Here is a 17,526-nt window from a genome sequence, read left to right on the forward strand (position 1 = left end):
TCAGTTTTCCCTTACGCCTCTCTAAATCAATTTCTAATCAATGTCTACTGGTTTGGATGTCCATTGAGGCTTATATCTTATGAAGTTCGGTTTTTAATTTGTTAATTGTCTTTTGCCCATATGCTGGTATTTCAAGGTCATATTAACAGAAAAACTCGCAAGCCTGCCCGACTTGCACAATTGACAAGTATTGAAACCTATAAACACACCATTACAACTACATCTATTGCAAATAAGACCACCAACAAAGCATGCAAAATTACCTCATAGTTTTGGCAACCGAAAAATTGGCTCCCCTCATTATCTTCAGTATGAGCAGTTTGTCGACATGCTTTAATACCATAATAACATATTGAGTATTTATTGCGACGATAGTTTGGTAAGCATGAGCTGTTGATAGTGCTACTACTTGACCCAGGTATTGGGTAGCGTTATCTTTTGTTTTACTTCAAGTTTGTAGACAAACAGTGAGCATTTTCATTCAAGTTTATCTACTTATTTTACTAGCCAACTCAAGAACGGAACGGTAACATACAAGAAATTTGGCACTCTCTCTCGAATGGATACATTGGTTACCACTACTTATTGGTCATTCAAGTTACTATGCCATGGAGGTGTGTGCTAGATTTCTTGTGTCCCCACGAGACTTTGTCATCATTATAGTTGAGAGGGTTAGATAAGGAAAATCTAACTACAATAGGAAATCAACATGCAAATATCATAAGACTTTGTCAAAACAAAAATGAGATAAGAAATATATGGATTAAAAACAAAACAATGTTCTAATTTATGGATTAAAAGAGGATTTGCTATAAATAAATAAGAACATTCTCATCCGCTTCTATAAAGAATGTATGTTTCATAGGGCTCAGAATAGTTTTCATTTATATACAGCATGCGTAATACATGAGCTCAACCTTGAATGGCCACAAAACTATAAATCCCGGTTGCCTTTTGTGAAAACTATTACAAAATACTTGGTGGCCATCTGGGTCTAGATTACCCTGTCATATCAATGGAGCCCATAGCTAAATATTTGTGAATTAACCCCACTCATCACAGCCTTATACTAGACATCTATTTCCACTCAATAAGCCTAAATCAACACCAAAAGCTGCAAAGGATGAAGGTAGAACTAAATCACAACATGCAAAATCACAGCATCAACGTGGCTAGAAAAAAAAAAGACCAAACTGCGCAATAGTTACACAAAGTAGAAGAGCAAAATTAGAACATTCATCAAGGATCAACAGGCATGCAAAATCATGGTCCCCAAATGTCAAGTATTTCAACTATAAAAGGACTATCAAATGGCAAGTATTTACATACCAAACTGAGCATGAAAATTATTTGCCAAAAAAAGGTAGTTAGGTGCATCAACATGGCTAATAAAAGAAAAAAGACCAAACCGAGTAGTAGTTATATAAAGTAGAAGAGCAAAATCAAAGCATGCAAAATTAGAAATAGGCATGCAAAATCACAGGCTCAAATGGCAAGTATTTCAGGTGAAAAACTGAGCATGAAAAATAATTTTCAATAGAGATAATGAATGCACCAATGTGACTATCAAATTAGAGACCAAACTGACCAGCAGAATCACAAAGGTTTAGAGCAAACTCACAGCCGACAAAATAATAAAAATATGGCAAGTATACTTTGTGAAAATGAAAGCATGAAAATTAATTCCCAACAAAGATAATGAATGCATCAAAGTGGCTATCAAATTAAAGACCAAGCTGAGCAACCGATTCACTAGAGTTAGAGCAAACACACAACCTGCAAAATCATTCAAACAGGAATGCAAAATCATAGACCCAAATGGTAAGTATATCCACAGCCTACAAGTCACATACCCAAATGATTGCAAATCACAGACCAAAATGGCAGCAAGTATATTCATAGAAATTGGCAACAGATTCATGTATTTAGAGCAAACTCACAGCCTGCAAAATCAACCTCTTCATAGGGATGCAAAATCACAGTCCTAAATGGCTACAAATCACAGACTCAAATGGCAGCAAATCGCAGACCCAAATGGTTGCAAATCATAAAGAAAATGGCAGCAAGTAGATACACATAAAGCACAGACCCAAATGGTAGCAGATTCATGTATTTAGAGCAAACTCACAATTTAGGCAAAATCAACATCTTCAATAGGAATGCAAAATCATAGAACCGTGAGAGACCAGTTTTCTCCAAATCACAAACCCTAATAGATCGTGAGAGACCAATTTTCCTGGAAATCAAAGCCTCAATATTGCATAGCAAAAAGGTTGGTGCTACAAGTTCGAGTATTAGAACACCCAAATGGGTAAATCACAAGCCATTTAGAAGGTGCATATTTCAGACCCAACAAAATTGAAAGCATGGCTCAACATCGATAAATCACAAAGTAATCAGAGGAGAATATCACAGATAAAGCACGACATCGATGGATTTAAACAATGAAGCATGCAAAGTGTTTGCAAGGAAGAAGATGAATCAACATAGAGCATCATATGAGAGAGAGAGAGAGAGAGAGAGAGAGAGAGAGAGAGAGAGAGAGAGAGAGAGAGAGAGAGAGACCGTGTGTGTGCATGGTCTTATAGGAGATGACGATGAAGGGGCTGCCATATGGGAAGGAAAATGACAGTTGATGCAATGGAGGTTCAAACCAGGGGCTTTGGCACAAGATGAAATTGAAAACAAAGGATTGAACTGGTAGAATTTCCGATAGAAAAACCTAAAATGGGGAATGGAATTGATCGTGTATTTGGGGTTTTTCCCAAATACACAATCCATTCCATTACTGGATGTGAATGCTATTAGAAGATACTAGATCCCTTCCGTGCTTCTCCCAGGCTTTATCTCTTCGGCTTGGGTTTGGGAGATTAAGGTTCCATTTCATGCTTCTCCCAAGCTCCAATAAAGAAGGGCCTTACATAATTAAGTGGTATCCCTCTTGTTAATGCTAAAAATCACACAACAGTCTGAAAGTGGAGAAAGAATCATTACCGATCCGCTATAACGATCTGGGCCTCAATCGGTGTAGTCAGGAGCCCCCAGTGTGGTCTGGTATGGCTGTGCATAAGTCCATGACGGTGAATGAAAAATAAATATTAATAATGTAAAAAAGAGATAGAGATATAGATTTACGTTGTCTGGCATATTGCCTAAGTCCACGGAAATTTTTAGGAAAGAGAGAGTCTACTATAATATGTTTATTTACAGTTTTCCATAGCCTCTCCCTTCTCACTGTATAGTGGAGATTTAAAATATATTTGATAGAGAATCTCGTCGCTAGAGCTCCTATCATGAGGTTAAAGAAGTAGTCGAAGTCCCAAAGTCCAAGAGTCTCCTAAAATCGCCTGGCCATTTGCTTTTGTATCTCCCCTCTTTTGGCATGCCCCTAGGGAGTGATGATAATTGCCGCATTCCCTTGCGTGTCTGACATCTTCCTTTACTTTATGTTTTCTTTATTTTTTCTCTTATCCTAACACCTTGATTTTGCTTGTCCCCCCTCCTTGTCTCTATTTCCTCTCTTTCCTTTGTCTTATAATGGTGGGACCTCCCCCTTGGGCTAGGCCTAGTAGGCTTACTTTGGGCCGTGTATATTTTATCTCCTCCACCTCCTTTACTTGTTTGCATCTAGAGTTCTTCTTGCAGTGAGCCAAGAAAAGGGAATGGCTTTGTTCAATTTTGAAGTTTCAGAACGTTAGGAATACTGTGTCTTATGAAGTTTTGTAATGGACCCACTACTCTTATGATTATTTTGAGGAGCCACCCTTCAAGAATCCAAGAACTAGAGAGAAAGTGAGAAGAGAGAGAGAGAAAGAGAATCAGAGGGATTTGAGCAATCAACCAGAGTTGGCCTCTGTTCCAACTCGAGGGTATTTTATACCTCTTATTATCAAAACGACATTGTTTCTTACCACTACAATTACACAATACTTCAGTTCTCCCAAAACGACATCTTCCATTTTAATCCCCACTAACTTAAACGATAACGTTTACTAATATAATTAATCACGACAATTCCTAAAATGACAACATATGATTCTTTCCTAACTAACAAAATTGTCATGCCTTCATCAACTCTCTACCAACAATTCTTCCACTCAGCCACCGTCACTGCATTTCAGTCCATGACACACCCATCCCCATTAAAGTACCTTGCCCACAAGATGATGAAACTTTTCCCTTAATTGCCAATAAGATTCCCATGTCACATCTTCAACCCTTGCCACTGCACCAAGACTTCAACAACAACCTTATTATTTTGTTTTTTGCTCCTACGATGTAAAATGGCCTCGGGCTCAGGTGATAGCTCTCCATACATATCAACTGGAGTTAATGTAGAGAGAGGTGAAATATGTTGCCCCAATTTCTTCTTTAGAAAAAAAACATGAAATAATGGATGAATTGAGGTGTGTTGAGGAAGATCTAATCTGTAAGCAACTTGTCCAATTCTGTATGTAGTTTGTGTTGCCTAGATGACTAACACAAGAGGGGAGGTGAATTGAGTTGTATTTAAAAAAAATAACAATTATAAATCAAATATACAATATAAAATATAAACAAAATACGAAACAGTAATAAATATAAAGAGTAAGGGTAAGAGAGAAGCAAACTCAGTATGTTAACGAGATTCGGCCCCACTGCCTACGTCCTCGCCTCAAGCTACTCCTTGAAAATCCCCAAATTAAAATGATTTTTTTTTGTACCCAAGTTCTTTGGGTCCTTTATTTATTAGTATTAGAATAAATAAGATTTTTAGTACCCATATGACCCTAATAGTCATTGTATGATTTCTTCTAATAGGACAAGTATGATAATTATGACCATTCTATTACAGAAATTGCAAATAGCATGTGACATATGTGAAGAACTTGAATGATTATAATAATATCTTTTTTTGACAAAATTATTTTTATGAAAAGAATTTTGAATATTGGTTTTTGATGTAGAAGGATTATCAAAATTTTTTTTATAAGGTTTGTATTTTTGTTTTGGCATATATCCCAAGCCTGCCTTGTCAAAAACACATCTTTGACTACCAAGAAGTTTTTCAAAATTTCTTTTTCCATTCGTAAAGTTTTCAACAATATTTTCTAAATCAGTTTTCTTCTTATTCAACTCAAGATTTTCATCTTTCAAATGATACTTTCTTTTCTTAAAATATCAATTTCGTTTGTTAAAGAAGAATTTTTTTTTTTCAAAGCAGTATACTTGATACCCAAATTTTCAAATTTCTCATATACCTCTTCTAAAATATTTTACAATTCTTCATATGAAGGATCTTCAATATTATCAAGATTTGTTACCTCAATGTCATATTTAGCCATAAGACAAAGATTTGCTGATTCTCCATTGCTTACTTCACTATCTGAGCTACTTGAATCATTATCCCATGTAGCTTCATTTCTTTCTTGCCCTTGTTTCGATCTTTCTTTAGCAGAGGATAATCTGGCTTGATATGACCAGGCTTATTGCATTTATAACAAATTAAAATGTCATTTTTACTTGAATCTTTCTTTCAAAACTTTTTGAAAGATTTACTCGGAAGAGTTTTATTTTTCTTTAAGAACTTCTGAATTCTTCTTGTTATCATTGCAACTTCTTCATCTTTGTCTTCATTTTTCTCATTGTCATCACTTTCACTTTCATGAGGAACAGCTTTAAGTGTCAAGCTCTTCTTTGGCTTTCATTCTTCTTCTCCTCTTTTCAATGTGTACTCATGGGTGATAAGTGACCCGATGAGTTCATTCACTTCGAGTTTCTTGAGGTCTCTAGCTTTAAGAATCGCTATCACTTTTGATTCTCAACGTTTTGCTAGAGAGTTAAAAATTTTTCTTACTATCTCCACCTTGGAATAAACTTTGCCAAGAGCTGTCAAGCTGTTTATGATGTTAGTAAAACGAGTGTGCATACTAGAAATAGATTCATCATCATTCATCTTAAACATTTCATATTCATGAGTAAGAATATAAATTTTTGATTCCTTGACTTGCGAAGTTCTTTCATAAATAACTTTCAAGTTATCCCAAATTTCTTTTACCGTAGCACAAGTCACTATTCTATTAAAATCATTTCCATTGAAAGTATTAAATAATAAATTTATAGCAGTTAAATTCAAAGTATAAAGTCTATCGTCTTCACGATCAAACTCTTCTTCTTCCTTTTTGACATTTACTCCATCAACCACTTTTGTTGGAATATAAGGTCCATTTACAATGCATTTCCAGATTTCTCGATCTTGAACCTGAAGGAATATTCTCATTCTAACTTTTCAGAATGAGTAATTATCTCCACAAAAGAGTGGAGGCCGACTGCTAGATTGATCTTCACCAAATGAAGCTGCAATGTTAGCCATAAGATTTTAACTCAAAAGACAGTTAATCTTATAATAAATCTCTTAGTTCTGATATCAATTGTTGCCCAGATAACTAACATAAGAGGGGGGGTGAATTGAGTTGTATTTAAAAAAAATAACAATTATAAATCAAATATACAATATAAAATACAAACAAAATACGAAATAGTAATAAATATAAAGAGTAAGGGTAAGAGAGAAACAAACTCAGTATGCTAACGAGGTTCGGCCCCACTGCCTACGTCCTCGCCTCAAGCTACCCCTTGAGGATCCCCAAATTCACTATTCAACCTCTTTCAGGTGGAGATAGAAACTTATTACAACTTTGAACAACACCGCTACAAAGGATCCGTATAGAACACCTCTACACTTGCAATCACCTTACATGTGGTGATTCAACTATTCCCTGTGTAGAACACTTTCTACACGCACAAGGGTTATACACACCCTTTTACTGATACAAGAGCTGATAGTGGGTAAGTTATCAGAAAACACTTCTCAATTAGTGAAATAAGAACAATACAGCACAAACTATCTCTCAAAATGAACAAGGATTAAGGCTCAATGCTTAGAGAAGAGAGAATGAAAACTTTGAATGAATGTTATATGCTCTTGGTGTTGTGAATGTGAAGCTCTCAAATGATCTATTTATAGGTATATGAAACTTCATATTCAAATTTAAAAATATTCACATGTCAAAGACAACATCATTCACTTTTTCAAAAAATTCAAATAAAAGGTTCTTCTTTTTCAATTGTCAAAGACAACATCATTCATTTTTCAAAAACTTCAAATCTAATCTTTTATTTTTGGCATATGACAAAAAGATCACACTTTACTGTTCAAAAAATCAAACCTAATCTTTTACTTTTGGCATATGACAAAATGAGCACACTTTACTTTTCAAAAAATTCAAACCTAATCTTTTATTTTTTGCATATGACAAAAAGAGCACACTTTACTTTTCAAATATTTGAAACAAAATCATCTACCTTTTGCATAAGTCAAAAAAAGCATCAATCACTTTTAAAAATATTCAAATAAAACATGCACATGTGAAAGATGACAATCAATCATCTTTAATATTTTCAAAATTCAACCCTTTAATCAAGGTATGCACATGTGAAAGATGACAATTAATCATCTTTCAAAATTTTCAAATTTAATTTTTAAAATATTCATGCACATATAGAAAATGTATTTTAATTTTTTATGATAAAATATTAATTTTGAGCCTTAATCCTAATTTTGAATTTTTAAGAGATTTAAAATATTACTCTATGACTTTAATGTGAACTTGTTCCCTTCTTGCTCATGTTTGTTTCCTTGATGTGCTTAACTCCATTGTGTAGACAACTTGAATTTGAGACTTTTTTATTTTTTGAATTCATTTGTTATCATCAAAATCTATGTGTAGATATATAATTATACAAATATTGAAACCTTGGGTTCAACAGTTTGAAAGGGTCCAAAGAATCTTGGAGAGATTTTTAGATTACGTTTGACTAGTAAAAAATGTTGCCTATAAGGCTGGAGTCTCAAATAAACCCATTCTCCCATTGCAAATTCCCTTTTAGTTCTTCCCTTTTCATACTGGAACTCCATCCTCTCTTGAGCTGCTACTAAATTTTGTTTAAGAATGAGCAGAATTTGATCCCTAGACTATAACAAATCCTCTATTGCTTGGTTAGATGTAAAATTTCTGGAATATACTGCTACAACTTTGTGGGAGGCTTGCCATAAACTGCTAAGGAGTCAACTTGGTAGAAGTATGGAATGTGGTGTTATACCACCACTCAGTAAGTGTCAACCACTCAGCCCATTGCCTTGGCTTATCACTAGTAAAGTTCCTTAAAAAATGCTCCGAACACTTATTGACAGCCTCAATCTACCTATCACTTTGAGTTAGATAGAATGACCCTTTGCAACTTAAAGAGTTCATTCCAAAAGGAACTTATAAAAGATGAGCCTCTATCAGACACTATGGTCTGTGGCATTCCATGCAATTTGAAGACATGATCAAAGAAGAGGGAGGCAACATTTGTAACTGTAAAAGAATGCTTTAAGGCCATGAAATGAGAGTATTTCGGCAATCTGTCAACAACCACCATAATTCATGAATAACCCTTAGAAATTGGTAGACCTTTTATAAAGTCCATAGAAGGTCAGACCAAATGTGTTGAGAAATTGGTAAGAGTTGTAACAATCCAATAGGGTGGACATTATCTACTTTGTTTATCTGACAAGTCTCACATTCTCTAATATATTGATTCACATCTTTCTTCCATCTTGGCCAATAAAAATACTCTTGGCCTACTGTAATGATTTCTGAAATCTCAAGTGACTAGCAGTAGGGCAAGCATGAACAAAATTCAAAATCTTAGTTTTCAGTTCAGGACATTTTGGAACATATATCCTTCCCTTCTTAAACAAAATGCCATGTTTAAGAGTGAAGGAAGTAGTGGAGGGTGAACCACTTTGTAACAATTTGATTTTGTTGTTGTGCTACATCATCATCACCTGAGACATCAACCCTAGATAATACATCAGCTACCTTATTGATTATCCGCTTTCTTAAATTTAATGGAAAACTCATACCCCATTAGCTTCGAGATCCATTTTTGTTAAGCAGCTGTTCCAACTTTTTGTTCCAAGAGATATTTCAAACTATGGTGGTTGGTTTAATAATAAATGCACTGCCAAGTAAATATGGTCTCCTCTTCCTTACAGTTATCACCAAGGCCAATAACTTATTTTCATAGTTGGAAACAAGTAAATTCTTTCCTTTAAGAGCATGACTAATGAAAGTTCTAGGTTTCTGATTTTGCATTAAAACTACACCCGCCCCAACACCACAAGCATCACACTCAAGACAAACTTCTATGAAAAATCAGGTAAGGACAATACTTGAGGGCTAGTTACAGCATGTTTCAACTACTCAAATGCCTTTGTTGCCTCTGTAGACCACTTAAATGCATTTTTCTTCAATAAGGAAGTCGATGCAAAATCATAACTTCTAATAAACTTCTTATGGTAACCTGTCATTCCCAAAAAAATTCCTCAATGACTTGATATTTTTTGGGGTTGGCCAAGTTAACATAGCCTCCAACTTTTTAGTATCAACATTCACTCTATCTTTAGAAATCAAATATCCTAAGTGCTCAATTTCATTGCAAGCAAAATGACATTTAGATTTCTTTGCAGATAATTGGTTTTTCTCCAACGTTTCCAACACAGTAGCCAGATGTGAAATGAGACTGCCAATCTTTGCCATAAACCAAAATATCATCAAAGAAAACTATAACAAAAAGTCTGAAATATAGTCTGAACACATCATTTATAGGTGCTTGGAATGTTAAGGGAGTATTAGTTAGGCCAAATGGCATGACAATGAACTTATAATGTCTCTCATATGTTCTAAAAGCTGTCTTTCACACATCTTCAGCTTTCATATGAATTTGATGATAACTTGACCTCAAGTCTAACTTTGAAAACACAGTGGAACCAAATAGCTCATCTAACTACTCATCCACCACTGGTATGAGGTACTTATCTTTGCTAGTGGCCTCATTTAAGATCCTGTAATCAATGCACAATTGCTTAGACACATATGACTTTCAGACCAACAAGACTGGAGAAGAAAATGGAGATTAAATGAGTCTGATTACCCAAACTTCAATAGATTTGCTACTATATTTCTATTTCTATTTTCTGAAAATAGGGAGTATTTATAGGGTCAAACACTTATTGGCACAATTTGATGGTCTCTAGATCTTTGAGGGGGTAAACCACAAGGCTCATTAAAAACCTTATTATATTTCTGCAGTAACTCAAAAATCACCCTTTTCACTATAGGTTGTTGTGAAAGCATCTTTAGAAGATAAAAGTTGTACCACACTTAGACCCCACTTTTGTGATACTAGAAAGCACTTTATTATCTACTAAATTAGTGGCATATTTGAGGCCTTTGAGGCAAACCTTCTTACCTCTATATCAAAAATCCATTTTTAATGTCACAAAGTCCCAAAGTACAGGATCCAAGGATAACAACTATTGAACACCCAAGACTGCATCATAGCTTCCCAAGTTCAAGGCAAAGAAATAAGTTGAAAACATAGTGCCTTGTATACTAACCCCAACCCCCAAGGATCTACCTATACTACTCATTATGTCATCATTGGCCACCCTCACTTAAATGAGATTTTCTATCACTAAGGGAAAATTGCATCACGACACAATTGCAGTATCCACAAAGTTGTGGGTACTACCTATATCAATTAAAATTATCATCATTATTTTTATTAATGTGCCCTACCACCCTCATTGTTTGAGGGCTTGGAGTACCTACCATGGCCTGGAATGAAATAGAGGCAATATCTGCATATTCATCTATATCATTAACCACATTATAAAGAACAACTTCCCCATCAATTGTTTCAAAACTAATGCTACTAAGGATCTCCATACCCTCCATCAAATAAAGCTTTGGCTTTACACATTTATGGCCTTGATGCCACTTATCATCACAAAAATAACAAAGGTCTTTCTTCCTCATCTCTTGCATTTGAGTTTTAGAAATTTTCTAGTAAGGTAGCTTTACAATAGGCAAAGACTGCATGCTCAAAATTGATTGACCATTTCTAGAGACTGCCCCTTCAGAACTGTGTTGATGAGAGTCAAGTGAACTACTACTATGCCAAACTTTCTTTGTACTCCAAATATATTGCTCTTGGATTTTAGCTAATCCAAAAGCATCATTCAATGAGGTGAGATTTAGCATCTGCATAGGTAGTCTAACTTCATCATGCAAACCACTTAAAAAACAAATAAGTTTATTCTTCTTTGAGCCCCCCTTAATTCTATTAGAGACCAACTCAAATTCAGCTTTATAAGAAGTGATAGAACTTACTTGTTTCAGTCTAGTAAGAGCTTCCATTGGATCATCATAAACAAATGATCCAAACCTGATCTGCACAACCTGAGTAAACTCTTCTCAAGAATGAAATGCACCAGCCTTACTTGCATCTTGAAATCATATGAAGCTTCCTCATCGATATGAAATGAAGCCAGAAAGATTCTCTGCCCTGGTGGCAATTGATGATAAATAGGGCTATAATTGAGCCGAGCCAAACCGATCTTTGGCTTGCTAAACTTGGCTTGACTATAAAAATTCGAGCTCGAGCTCGAAATTTTTATTTAAGCTTTGTTTAAGCTCGACTTGATAAGCTAAACTCTCAACTTGAACTTAAGCTTGAACTCGTCCAAAAAACTAGCTCGAGTAGAGCTGAGCTAGAGCTCGACTCGAGTTGTTTATTTTTTTATAGTTTGAATAATATTTAATAATTAGTAAATTAGATAAATAAAAATAATATATTAGTCTAGTTGATATTTATCCATAATAACAATATATTATATGCCTACATAAATTATTAATATATACGCATAATATGATAGCATATATCTATTTCATATTTGGTTCCTATATACTACTATATAAAATTATTAAATTTTATCAACTAATTATTGTACAACCTATAAAATATAGTTATGAAGCATGTTCAATATATATGCATAAGTAATTAGGTTACATATTATATGTTTAATTATAAAAGTGTTATACTTATATTATTAGTTAATAGATATATATATATATATGTATATACACATAAGTGTATGTATATATTTATCAATATATGAATGAGTTTTAATAGAATCGAGCTAAAAAGTCAAATCGGATATAAACAAACGGGCCTTAATGAGCTTTAGTCAAGTCGAGTTGAGTTTAGTCAAGTATGTGTCATTACTAATCGAGCGAGTATCTGCTTTCACTATCTATCTTTTTTTTCATAAGTCGAGTTCAATTTAAGTTTAACCGGTTGAGTAACAAGCAAGCTATTGAACAAACTGGTTTATTTACAGTCTTAATAATAAAAAAGTACTGATTAGCACAATAAATTCAAGCAGAAGATTTCTTACCCACAAATCTTAGAAAACCCAATTTGATGCATTTGGAAAAACTTCTGTCACCCATATCACAATACTCACCTACACCTTAATTCATATTAGCTTTACGCCCACCGTTACCTTCTTATCCACTGCAAAAAGGTCTTGAAATTTGCTGCAACAATTTGGAAAACGTCTTATCTTGATTTTTCTTGTCAACTCTATCCATTTTTTGCTGTTGCACTAACACTGTAATGGTATCCTCAATTTGCTTCTACTACCTCTCTTGCTGCTGCCAAAGATGATTAACAGAATCAACAATCTGGACATAGGATCGCGTACCCTCAACTATGGTACTCTGACAATCTGATATCAATTGTAATGGACTCACTAGTACTGTGATTTTTTTGAGGGAGTCACTCTCCAAGAATCCAAGAACTAGAGAGAGAACGTAAGAAGAAGATAGAAGAGAGAGAGAAATAGAGAAAATTGATCAATCAACTAAAATTAGCCTCTATTCCAACTCGTGTGTATTTTATACCTCTTATTATCAAAACGAATCGTTTCTTACCACTACAATTATACAATACCTAAACAACGATGACAACGTTTATTTATACAATTAATCACAACAATTTCTAAAACGGCTTTCCTAACTAACATAATTGTCACATCTACAAAATTGTCAAAATGGCTTTGTGCAATTTTGAGTTCGAGGCATCTACAAATGCTGCTACCGAGGATCCAAATGGCTCGACTGTTCGTTCAGATATGGTCAAAGTATGCCAACAAAAAGTTTTTTTTATTAATTAAATAAACGCAATGGGATTTTTGCCCAAGCCCTGAACAATTTATACAAGAACAATTTATTAATGCCAGGTATTTGCCAGTACAACGCCCTGCATCCGCACCTCCGTGATGCATTTCAACGCCCGCTCCATTCCAACTTCACATGAAACCCCTTCTCCCTTGTACTCAGAACTCAACCTCACTGCTATTTCTCTCTGCTTTCACTCTCAAGCCCCAAGTAGTACTCCACTTTCTCAGGCCATTCTCTTCAATCTCCACCAGGAGACCCAAATGGAACTCAACCACCAATGTTATCATCACCAACCCTACTCTGCTAATCATGGAGTCATGCACGACCATGCTCCAACTGAAGCAAATTCAAGCCCGCATGACCGTCAATGGCCTCATTACTCACACATTCCCTGTGAGCCGGGTCGTAGCCTTTTGTGCTCTTGCTGACATCGGTGACGTTAATTATGCCCATGAGCTTTTTTCTCAAATCGAAAAGCCCAATACTTACATATGGAATACGATGATCAGAGGCTACGGTAAAGCTAAAATTCCCACTGTAGGTTTTTGGTTTTTTCGTCGTATGGTAAGAGAACGCGTCGAAATGGACCGCCGGAGCTTTGTTTTTGCGCTCAAGGTGTGCGAGCAGTTTTGTGCAATTTCAGAGGGGGAATCAGTTCACTGTAGGATTTGTAAGATGGGTTTTAGTTCGGATTTGATAGTACAAAATGGATTGGTTCATTTCTACGCTGAGCGCGGGTGTTTGGATTTTGCGCGTAAAATGTTCGATGGAACTCTGGTGAAGGATGTTGTTACTTGGACCTCAATAATTGATGGGTATGTGGTGCATAATTTCTCGGATGAGGCCTTGGAATTGTTCAATCTGATGCTGCTGAGTGATGTTGAGCCAAATGAGGTTACCATGATTGCAGTACTTTCGGCGTGCTCACTGAAAGGGGAATTAAGTATGGGGAAAAGTATCCATGAATACATACAAAAGAAAAAAATTTCTTGGAGCCCGAACTTGCAAAACGCCATGTTGGATATGTATGTAAAATGTGGTAGTTTGGTCACTGCTAGGGAGATTTTTGACAACATGAAGAATAAGGATGTGTTTTCATGGACTAGTATGGTTAATGGGTATGCAAAGTTCGGGGAATTGGAGCTGGCAAGGAAGTTTTTTTATGACATGCCCGTGAGAAACGTGATTTCTTGGAATGCAATGGTTGCTGGTTATTCTCAAAATAATCAACCAAAGGAAGCTTTGAAATTATTTCTTGACATGGTAGAGGCAGGATTGGCGGCAACAGAAAACACTTTGGTATGTGTGCTTTCTGCTTGTGGTCAACTGGGTTCATTGGATTTGGGTCAATGGATTCACCACTATTATATCCATCAAAAGCGGATTCAATTTAGTTTGATTCTGGAAAATGCTTTTGTTGACATGTATGCAAAATGTGGGAGTCTTCATGCGGCTGCAACTATCTTCAATGAAATGGTGGAGAGAGATTTGGTTTCCTGGAATTCCATGATTACCGGATATGCATCTCACGGACATGCTACAAAAGCCCTTGTCCTGTTCGAGCAGATGACCCAATTGGGATTTAGGCCAGACGAAATCACATTTGTGGGTGTGTTGTCAGCTTGCAGTCATGGGGGTTTAGTTTCAGAAGGTCAAGACTATTTCAAAAGCATGAAAAGAAATTTTGGGATAGAACCAAAAGTTGAACATTACGCTTGCATGATTGATTTGTATGGTCGAATTGGGCAACTAGAAGAAGCTTATGAATTAATAGCAAAAATGCCAATGGAAAGTGTAGCAGCATGGGGTGCTCTTCTTAATGCTTGTAGAATGCACGGGAATGTCGAGCTGGCTAAGGTTTCTGCCTATAAGCTGTTAGAGTTGGATCCTGAAGACAGTGGCATTTATTCATTACTGGCAAATATTTTGGCTCACGAGGGAAGATGGGGTGATGTAAGGATGGTGAGAAGTATGATGAGAGAGAGGGGTGTCAAGAAGAGTCCTGGACGTAGCTTGATTGAGATCAAGGGTGAGTTTCATGACTTTTTGGTTGCTGATGAATCACACCCTCAATCTGAAGAGATATATAGAGTATCAAACCAAATATTTTTACTGTGCAAACTGGAGGACTGTATGCCTAATGACGACAAACTCATAAACTTTCATATGGATTGTGATGAGTTACAGGTTTCAGAAGAATTTTAAAAAAAAGATTCAGAAAAGATTTTAGAAGAATCTGTTGACCAAAAAGCACATAACATGGACCACGGTCTTCGGGCCTTAAACAACTGGTGGTAGGCAAAAATGCTATGGACAACCGGCCCGTAGCCCCGCCTTGGCATCGCGTCCGATGTGGCTAAAATGGAAAAGGCGTAGTTTTACAAAACAGAACTGCTACATACCCCCGGGGAATAACCCCGCCGCGGCCCCGGGGTTGACGTGGCAATTAAAATAATAATAAAAAAATAATAAGCTTAAAACAGAAACAAGCTGCGCGAGGAAGAAAATTATTTTGATGAAACATTGCAGAGAAATCATGAAAAGCAGAGACATCGAACGCCGTCGCTAACGTGCCGTCTTCCATTGCTTAAACCATCTGATTGTTGAGGTCGCCGTCATCACGTACCCATTGCTCTAAGTCGCAACAGGGTGGGTGAGAGATTTAGTCAGCATTTCTTCTGGGTATTTTTTGGGTCTTTATCAGTATTATTGGGTCTTCATCGGCATTTCTCCTGGGTACATATACGATCATTTTCTTGTTTGTGGGTCTTCTTTGATGGATTTCACAGTAGCTAGTCTTTTGTTCTTCTTTAATGGATTTCTTGTTTCTGGGCACACTTCAATGAGAAGTATTAAGTATTTTTATGTTTAGTTTAAGTATCTTTATTTTTATTACAAAAATGTATGTTTTTAGTTCTTGGGATATTGATTGATAGAGATTTTTTTAATAAATAAATTAATCTTCTAGCCATTCGATGGTTTTGGAAATTTGCTGAATAAAGCGAGCACAAACTAAGCAGTGAGTTCCTATGAAGAAGATGAACTCATGGGCTTCACAGTTCACATTATAGTAGAAGCCTACATATCTAGAACCTTGAACTAAAAGCTCCTGAAATACTCTCAAGATTGAAAACGCTACTGAAGTCAATAAACCGTATCAAGATTCAATAAAAACACACCGAAGAAACGGGTCCCTTCCAACTCCAAGGCCTAGACCAACTTATCGACCTCCACAAGAAACTTCCCAGATATTGTCCTCATCCTTAGAAAAATCCCTTCAAGAAAAATCCATAATTTTTTTTTTTGTTCATTCTTTTTCGACAAATTTATGAATCCCATTTCAGAATGTCCTTCACTGAGGCGTTAATTCTATCGTCTTCAATCTCGCGATTTCGGCCCCAATGGGTTAGTCTCTTTACTATTGACCCAGATAAAACAAATCCATGGTTTTTTACTCCACTGGGTTTTGGGTTTTGGATTTTCTTGGTTAATACACAAGAAAATATTGTTCTTTACTCCACTGGCCATGTCCTGCAGCTGGGCGACGGTGAACATACGGCAAGAGGAGGATGGGCAGCTTGCCAAGAAGTTGCTTAATGTAAAAGCTGCTCTGCTTTTTACCAGTAAAAACAGAGTTAATTGGTCATGTTCTGTCTTACCGTGGAGGAGCAGTTGGCATGAAGATCAATGGTAGATGGTTGATTTCAGGCGGTGGTCCATGGCGTTAGCTTCCATGTGTGATGGTGGCATTGGCTTCGCCTGCGGCTGAGGAAGGAAAACGTGGAGGCTACTGGAAAGTTGGCAAGCTCTCGGTGGTTGACATGAGGCTAGGCAGCGAGGTTGTTGTGATGCGACGAAACAACAAGCAAAAAATTGAAGGAGAAGGATGAGAGAATAGGGAGGGATTTTGTACGAAAGAATGCATCATTTTCTTTATGCCACATAGACGCGAGGCCGCGAAGGGGATATCTTGCGGTTGCATATAGACTTTTCCTTTATTTATTAATTTTGCATATTTAACTAATATTGTATGTCTAAAAGCCACTTAAAAATGTATCATATCTAGTAGTATAGTATAATGTTAAGGTATTTATTAATTTTCTCTTTAATAATTCGATATGTATTTATAAAAAAAGTTATTTATCGAAAGGAATAATTTTATATACAGTTATTTTTGTGTATTTTTTGTACACTCCACTAATACAATTAGTTGTATTAATTTTTTTTAATACGTAATTAATCATATCAGTTGAGTGCGAAAAAAAATACGTAAATATAACTGTACATAAAATTTTTATTAATTTTACAAAAAAAAGTAAATTAATTAATAAATTCAGCCAACACACAAGGCGTGATGAAATTGAGGAATTTAGTGATACTGATGACTGTTTATTATATTGGAAATTGAGGT

The 17,526-nt window shown here is 35.8% G+C and overlaps 1 protein-coding gene across 1 annotated transcript; it reads left to right on the top strand.

Moving 5' to 3' along the window:
• Positions 1 to 13,104: 13,104 nt before the first annotated feature.
• Positions 13,105 to 15,986, top strand: LOC122314842 (pentatricopeptide repeat-containing protein At2g22410, mitochondrial-like). Its single transcript, XM_043130463.1, has one exon. The coding sequence runs from the start codon at positions 13,248 to 13,250 to the stop codon at positions 15,318 to 15,320; it is 2,073 nt and encodes a 690-aa protein (XP_042986397.1). The 5' UTR covers positions 13,105 to 13,247; the 3' UTR covers positions 15,321 to 15,986.
• The last annotated feature ends 1,540 nt before the right edge of the window (positions 15,987 to 17,526 follow it).

Source organism: Carya illinoinensis, chromosome 7, assembly GCF_018687715.1.
Source record: "Carya illinoinensis cultivar Pawnee chromosome 7, C.illinoinensisPawnee_v1, whole genome shotgun sequence".
Classification (NCBI taxonomy): Eukaryota; Viridiplantae; Streptophyta; class Magnoliopsida; order Fagales; family Juglandaceae; genus Carya; species Carya illinoinensis.

What these genes read in the sequence shown, in the direction of transcription:
- LOC122314842 (XM_043130463.1), top strand. Translation starts at nt 13,248, where the DNA reads ATGAAACCCCTTCTCCCTTGTACTCAGAACTCAACCTCACTGCTATTT.